The sequence below is a fragment of the Cyprinodon variegatus genome, unplaced genomic scaffold (genome assembly GCF_000732505.1).
Source record: "Cyprinodon variegatus isolate N-32 unplaced genomic scaffold, C_variegatus-1.0 Scaffold154, whole genome shotgun sequence".
In the NCBI taxonomy this organism is placed as follows: domain Eukaryota; kingdom Metazoa; phylum Chordata; class Actinopteri; order Cyprinodontiformes; family Cyprinodontidae; genus Cyprinodon; species Cyprinodon variegatus.
Genome location: NW_015150607.1, coordinates 866,290 through 874,323, shown reverse-complemented (window position 1 = coordinate 874,323; position 8,034 = coordinate 866,290). Strand labels below are relative to the sequence as shown.

The following is an 8,034-nucleotide window of genomic DNA, read 5'->3' as shown; positions in this document are numbered from 1 at the left end:
ATGGATGGATGGATGGATGGATGGATGGATGGATGGATGGATGGATGGATGGATGGATGGATGGATGGATGGATGTTGTAACAATGCTATTCTGATCTTGCATCCATATACCAACAGAGGACCATGTTCAAATCCTTTCTGAACTATCAAATAAACTGTGTCATTGCATGGCTTCTACACTTCCACAAAAAACAAAAAAAAAGCAAGCACAATTTTAATGACCCCGTTATCCTGGAATAAATCCAATCCCAGGTGTTTTAATATCCTCACTCCCATTCATCAGTATTCACAACAAGCTTCTGGGGCTCTGTTTATGTTTGACGATATTTCAAAATGTCAAGGTTTGAACTCGTTTAATGTGTGTGGTGAGGTGTGAGAAAGGTAGCTAATACCATGCAGAACCGTGCATCCGGGACTGAAAGATAAATCATCAATTGCTAAGATCTCAGAGGCTTGACTTCTGGCTGAAAGCTCCCCTCGAATTACCACCTGGAAGATAAACAGTGAAGGGATATCACACTCATCAGGAACAGCTTTTTATTTATATTACTTTTAGATTACTAAGAAGAAAGAAAAGATGTCTTGGAAAAATATCTTAAACACAGGGATATAATTAAAAGATACTTTTTCTGTACAGAAATAAAAAACACAATGTTGATGAAAACTACTATTTGGAACTTTGTGTTAGTTAACACAGAAAGAGTTCAATTTAAAAAAAATGTATAAAAAGTAGAAGGTTCCACAATTTCGAGAGTTATTCAAAAAATGAATTAAAAACATATTGACACGTAGCCAAACAGGCTTTACCAGTCATGCAATTGCATGACTCATTTTAAGGATCAAGAGTAATGGTTACGTATATCAGCCAAATGTGGGTTTTATATGTTTTTTGTTTTATTTCTCATCTATTAAGAAGAGAGAAGAATTATCCTTTAAACACGATGCATTCAATGGCTGCCGTATAACTGGTATAAAATTTGGCCTGTTTTATACAGTTTAAGCCAAAAGTAATTAAAAGTTTGGAACTTTTTTTACATTTTGTAAGATAGCAAACGCAAACTTCAGTGTATTCTATTGGGATATATGTGACAGACTGACTGAAAATGGTGAAAAAAGGCATTGAATGAAGAAAGCCATGTAAATTCCTTGGTGAAGGGTTTTAAAACTCACTCAGATGGACATAACTGGATAAGAAAAAAAAAGGTACCGTGGTAAAGTGAGAGGGTCCAATCTACTTTTAGAAAAAAAAAAAAATATATATATATATATATATATATATATATGAAAGGAAACTAGGATTAATTGCCAAACTGAACACACATTAACATTGTGGTGGGAGCATCATGTTGTAGGAAGAAGAGTAGTGAAAGTTTGTTTGATGAGAACAATGGATGGATGCATTGGTCCATCAGATAAAACCCCAGTGATACTGTATACATTTATGTTTGTGGTTATTCATGAGAAAAGTTGTAGGATTTCATGAGATATCAATTTCACAGCAGCCTGGTCTGTTTATCATTGAAATGATTTTGCTTTAACAACGGGAACTCTAAATGAAGGGTTCCAATTTGCCTTTAAAATCTAGGCAAAACGTATATCACAATTTAATCTTTCCTTTTAAATCTGGTCTTCTAAAATTTTTTACAAATCCTCCATATGCTGGACTTTTAGGCTCACAATGAATTTAAACTTTGAAAAATGCTGACTAATGCTGCTGAAACAGGAAGTGAGTTAATGGTGAGTGAATGTTAGCAGATGTGACCTCTCTTTATCACCTGCAGACAGCAAAGAGGTAGAGAAGAGGAGAAATCAACCCTCTGGCATGCTGTGACTATATTGCAAGGATGCTAACAACAGTTTGACATCCAGATGGTCTCTGAGGGGTCCAAACGGGTCAGTACTTTCCCAGCAACACTCTTGTATTGCTCAGCTCATTAAAGCTGCAATGTCCACTTTAACATCATATACTTTAAGAGCAATGGAAACTCATTTTGTAACTGTGACAGACCTGAAAGCTTTGATTGCTGTAGAAGGGAACAACTGCCCGCAACCATGTTTCCGTCTGTGTGGAGTGTTTCCAGACTTCGGTGCTTTGACTGTCTGAATGGGACTGAAGAAGAATCTGAAGATTTCCATGTGCTGCTCCAACATGATGGTAGAAACTTATCTGATGAATAAAAAAAACAACATTTTCAGTGTACCTTTTATTAAGGAAAAGCTAGAAATCCCTTGAAACATAGTTTCTACATATGGTGCATTTTCAGACTCAGGTTATTAAAAAGAAAGAAACTTAAACAAAGTGAATAAGTGCTCAAGTTAATTTTGTAGTATTGATGCTTTCATTACTGATTTTTCTCAAGATAAGATTGTAAACTTTTTTTGTGGAAATACCTCTTTTGTATAAAATCAAATCAAAAACTTTTGTGATACTAGTCTTATTTTATCAACTTCACTACAAAACATTTCAATTTTCAGATCTACTAACCTCCTTTTTTTTAGTAACCATTCAAACTTAGTTTTATCTCAATGTCCCAACTCTGGGGCTGCACAGTGGAGTAGTGGGTAGCACTGTTGCTAGCACAGGGTCTTTCTGAATGGAGTTTGCATGTTCTCCTTGAGCATGCGTGGGTTCTCTCCAAGTACTCCTGCTTCCTCCCACAGTCCAAAAACATGACTGTTAGGTTAATTGGCTTCTCTAAATTCTCCTTAGGTGTGAGTGTGTGTGTGCATTCCTGTTTGTCTCTGTGTCGCCCTGCGATAGACTGGCAACCTGTGCATGGTGTTGCAACTGTAGCTCCAAAAATAATGAAATAATCCATTTATCTTGAAATAACACAGTGCTATTGTTGTGCAAAAGTGATTTAAATGTGTCATTGTTCCATTTTCATATTCTGAGATAGCAAAATCTTAAATTGATTTTATTGGGTTAAAATTCCATGTACCATAATGACAAAACAACAAGACAAGCTATTTTATTCATTTTAAAATAACCTGTTATTTTAGATGAAAGGAAATCTGTAACTGGTTTCTTATAAACAATTTTAGTATCTCAGTAAATACCTCAGTATTTCAAGGCAATGACATCTCTTGATCATTTTGTCACAGCAAAGCTTAATAGAATATTTTCTGTTTTTGTTGTGATGCTGTAACAGCACAGTTACATCAATATATCATCTGAATAGGTCTATAAGGACTAACCCTTCTAAACATATTTGGAAATTTTGCCTGAAAATTACTTTACTTTCAACTTTTATTGGGGTGATGGGAACATAAAAATATATGAGCAATATTTATTATAAGATTAAATTCCATACTTTTGAAGAATGTGCAAATATTCTATAAGCCAATTACCTGGCAGTTGTGAGTAGGCAGGAAGAGTGGACTCATCAGGGATGCAGTGGTCTCATTTTCTCCAACAGGTGAAAGGGTCAGAAAGTGGGCTGTGAGTCAAAAGAAATGTTAAAAACAAATTGTGGGACAGATGTAATATTTTGTAAAAATGCCAGCTTCTCCCACCTGAGGTGTTTCTGTGATCCTGTTTAAGAGCTGAGGCCTCATTTGTTCTGTTCCATCTGAAGGGGGTTTCCGGGCTTTGAATCAGATCACAGAAACCATCTTCGAAATCACATCTTGTATATGTAGAACCTGTGATACCAAACATTTATTTGAATAAAACACTTTATTTTGGTTAAGATGTATACATATCCATGCGGCTCTTGTGCATCGGAAATTTTATATATATATATAAATCTGTATATATATATATACATCTATAAAAACTCAAAAAAAGGATCCAGTCGGTGGGCTATCGTTCTCTGGGCACGAACTGAACCTCTAAACCAGGTAAGTGACTCATGCATACTTTTCATTCTCTGTCAGGTTAACGGGGTCACGGAGTTTTCTGCCTCAGACGTCCTTGTAGCTGTTATCATAGACCCGTTTATTTTAATCAACGCAGGGAACTTCTACTTTAGTTGTCCACCACATAGAGTAAAACTGGCATGAAGATGCTAAGGTTGAACGAAAGCAAATATTCAATAGCTCTTGTCAGATAAGAAGAAAATATTACTTTTTGGTCTTCAAAAAAACAAATTACATGGTGGAACACTAACACTCCACAAACACCCTCTATATGCATAGGGGTGGCAGCATCATATTGTGGTGTTTTTTTCAGTAGCAGGGCCATAGAAGCACGTCAGAACTGATGATTTGCACTAAATTCTGGAAGCTACCAGCCAGTTGGAATAATTGGGACTTGCTTTGGGCTAAAAGACATGGGCATTGGAATCACTTAGCTGAGCATGAACTCATCTGTGAACTGAAGTCAAATGAGAGTAAATATGTCCAAATGTCTACAGCTTGGCTGAAAGGAGGAGATCAATTAGACAATATTTCAAAAACACTGCATCAAATCTGTCACAGAAGGGCTTAAATATCATTGTATTAAGGTGTGGCAATTGCTCAGCCAGGGTCAGATCAGATGAGCATATAGAGAGCTGATCAAAAGTCTCCAAATGGCAATGAACTTAGGCAGCAACAGTTAAAGTTCATCCAGACATTGACTACTACACAACTTGGCTGCTAAATTTTGCTCAACAAGACAATAAGACCCTTCAACCTACTTAGTTTTGCCTTAACTAGATTGGTCGTCAGTTTAGGTCCAACTGCTGGTCTGTAACAGCAAAATTTCAAAGGTAAACTTACAATTTTCTTCATCGCTGCCATCTCCACAGTCTTCGGTGAAGTCACAGACGGTGTCTAAAGCCACACAAAGTCCCTCACCGCAGGTAAACTCCTGATGTGAACAGGCAGCGACACTTTGGGCCAAAAGCAGCCACAATGTCCCCAGCAGTAACTCCATCTGTTGTCTTTTATTCTTTTAGCTAAAAGACATTATTATCAATTTAATTTGAAGCATTTTGTTTCTATGACTTCAGAAAGAAGTGTGGTTGCGTTTCCTCCTCTATGAGCAAACCGCTGAGATATGACTGATGATGTTTGCCTGTTTGTACGTTGTTAGCGTGTCATAAAAGGCAATAAATGTTTTTTATGGCCATTACTCAATAAGGTCCATTTGTGAGTTCACATGTTGCAACAGGAAGAAACATTTGTGAAGCAGCTCAGGCTGCTTTGATTAAAAAACCTATTTGAAGTTTTTGGTAATACATCAAATATCTTTAATGATAACTTTTTAAAAACTGAAACTATTCTCTTGTGTATGGTAAATATTGGATTTTCATTTACAGATACAAGCAGGTAAATACTGTCTAAAGTTTTTCCTCTCCACTGTCGCTACAAGCATGCTTAGTGTGAGGGACTGTATTTGAGTCAATGAGTCGATGCAATCAACTGGTTTTCCTTAGATAGAAAACTTTGAATTAATTTGACTGCAAGATCTGGTTAAACTGTAAGGTGCCTTGAGATGACTTGTGTTGTGAATTGGTGCTATATAAATAAACTGAATTGAATTGAATTAAACCATGCAGGATAAATACACCTGCAGCACAATGCACAAACACAAAACAGCTGAACACTTTAGCGTTGTACTATAACGCTCTTTCAGGTCTACTTTGGGAAGACCACCTCTATCTGAAACTCCACAGGTTATGTGTCAGCCTTCCATGCAGCATTAACGGGATATCTGAAAATACACCAGCAGCAGAATGATTCAGGAGCCATTCTCACACATCCTCAATCCAGATGTGGGAGTTTCAACCCTCAACCAAATGCAGACAGGAAGGATCCAGCAATCTTCCAGAGACTCTCTAATAACTTAAAAAGAATCATACAGGCATAAAAAAAAGAATTTATGCCCTTTAATAACTAAGATGGATCTTAAAAATGTAGTATTTGATAGATTCTGGGAGGGTCTGATTACACATTTACATAGCTACAATGAGGAGTTTAAGTTTGAAGCGGAAAACAACAAAAAACTCCCTATGAAATCAAATCTGTGGTTTTAAACTGAGGCTGTAAGCATTCCTTAATTGCAACAACGAGAACACACTGCAAGTTCAGGAGGCTTCAAAAGCCCTTAATCCTTTCTTCTATGAAACTTATTATTAAATCCTAAAGAACTTTTGTGATTTGATTAAACCTTTGGGGACGTAGTTGAGGTCCAAATTAAAACCTCTAAGTAAGATATGAAACAGTTTTAAAGAGTGTATATGAAGACAGATGTTGATGTAGAGTTTTTAGACTTGCAAACCAAAGAAAATGTTTATTAAGATGAACGGTAACACTGAAGCTATATTTTTATGCTTTGTCATATAGTTTACCCTATAATTTACCCTCACACATCAGTAGTATCTCCTGCAATCGACAGATTGTGTATCAGACATGTTACATTACAAATGTTCAATTTGGCGTTCTTTAAAGATAATTTTAGTAAAATAAATCAATGCAACAACAACGACTGCTTGGCTAATTAGTCAACCTAAACATGGGAAGGAAAACACAAAGAAATATAAATGAAATCAACAATGTTTTGAAAAGATGCCTTCATGATTGCTTTTATTGTTTTTCTATATTACCTTCCCTTCCAGCCCTCGTCAAATTCTCACCTACTGAGACTAAAGACTTTCAAGTAGATAGTCTCTGCTGTTTTAGGCAGTAATGATATGTGCTTCCTTGTCTTCTTGCAAGCTAAATCAAGCCATTCCCTGCTGGGAGAAATGATCACAACAGCTGGAGTTTAATCTTAGGAGGGAACCTGTAGGAGGTGTGTCTCCTTTTTCCTTCAATCAACACAGGAGGAGATGATATCTGGGTGCTTTAAGACGTCTTTTATGTGTTCAAAAACATGCATTTCAATGTAGGATTCAGGATACAACCACCCTGACCTACCTGAGTCCTGGGTGAACCCAGGACTCTGAGGGACTCCTCCTCGGTAAAGAAAATAGGTAAACATCAATGTAAAGACATCCAGGAACGATACACTGCATGTGTGGTTGATTCAATAGTTTAACATGAATAAAATAAAAAGCCGTTTTAAGGGCTGACTCATGTAAAAACAAAAGCATGCAAATCTACATTGTTGAATGATCAGAGATATCTGTCTCATGACTAAAGGAAAATAAATCTATGTACGGTAATATAATTTGGGAATTACATGAAATAGCAGTGGGTTGGAAAGCTTAACACATTATCCAATAGCACCACCTGGTGGTTTTGTTTTGCATTACTGTTCTACCCTTTGATTTACATTATAAAAGCTCTGTCCATTTTGGCTTTGAAAAAAAAAAGTTTTTTTTATTGTTGTTTATTTTTATTCCTATTATCGTTAAAATGCTTTTACATGACATGTAGAACAAAGCGGCACCTCCAAGCCTAAAGCTACAGTAGAAGCTGATTTTTTTACAGGGTCCTCAAGAGAAAATAATAGAGGTAAGCCCAAGAATGACTTACATTGAGTAGCCTATGGGTGCTTGAAATGAACAACAGGCTTAGAAGGCACACAATGAACTTCCAAATCAAGACAAGAATTCATCCTTAAAAACCCTTCATTCGTGCATCTTCTCTCTTTAGAGGGTTTCATTGATTAATACATTACAATCATCTGACTCTGCCTGTTGGTTAATGGTATCAGAAATACTTAACTATGACTTTGTGCAGTTGGACCCATCTACTTGCATTTTTTTCCCCTTGAAATCTGCAGGTAACATTTCTGAGGTCATGTACTGCAGATGCAGAGGAAAGGGGATGAGATGTCATATTAGACTTTTGCATGTTTTATACAGTTTTTAGTCTTTTCTTTTTTGTCAAAACTTCAGCTGATCACATAAAGAGGCAATATTTTTAAAAAATGTCTATATTAGATCCTTTTTTATTTGCATCTATCAAACTACAGTCATTTCTTTACAGCATACAAAATGTTCATAGTTCTGTAAAAAATTTTTTACATCAAATCAATTTTTAGCATTTTAGTATTGTATTTATGTTATGGTGCAACATAAAGTAGAATAACTGTGAAGGAAGGAAAATCTGATTGTTTACAGCTAGAAAGAAACCTAAAGCAGTTTTTTTTGTAAAGTA

At 36.0% G+C, this 8,034-nt stretch overlaps 1 protein-coding gene across 1 annotated transcript in view; it reads right to left on the bottom strand.

The window, feature by feature from the left end:
- The window catches only part of malrd1 (MAM and LDL receptor class A domain containing 1), a 66,738-nt gene extending 61,877 nt beyond the window's left edge, over positions 1-4,861 (bottom strand). Inside the window, exons 1-4 of the mRNA XM_015377454.1 lie at positions 4,705-4,861; positions 3,517-3,645; positions 3,352-3,440; positions 393-489 (exon numbers count right to left, since the gene is read on the bottom strand). Of these exons, the coding sequence (XP_015232940.1) occupies positions 393-489; positions 3,352-3,440; positions 3,517-3,645; positions 4,705-4,861 (472 nt within the window). The remainder of the gene's footprint in view (positions 1-392; positions 490-3,351; positions 3,441-3,516; positions 3,646-4,704) is intronic.
- Positions 4,862-8,034: the final 3,173 nt, after the last annotated feature.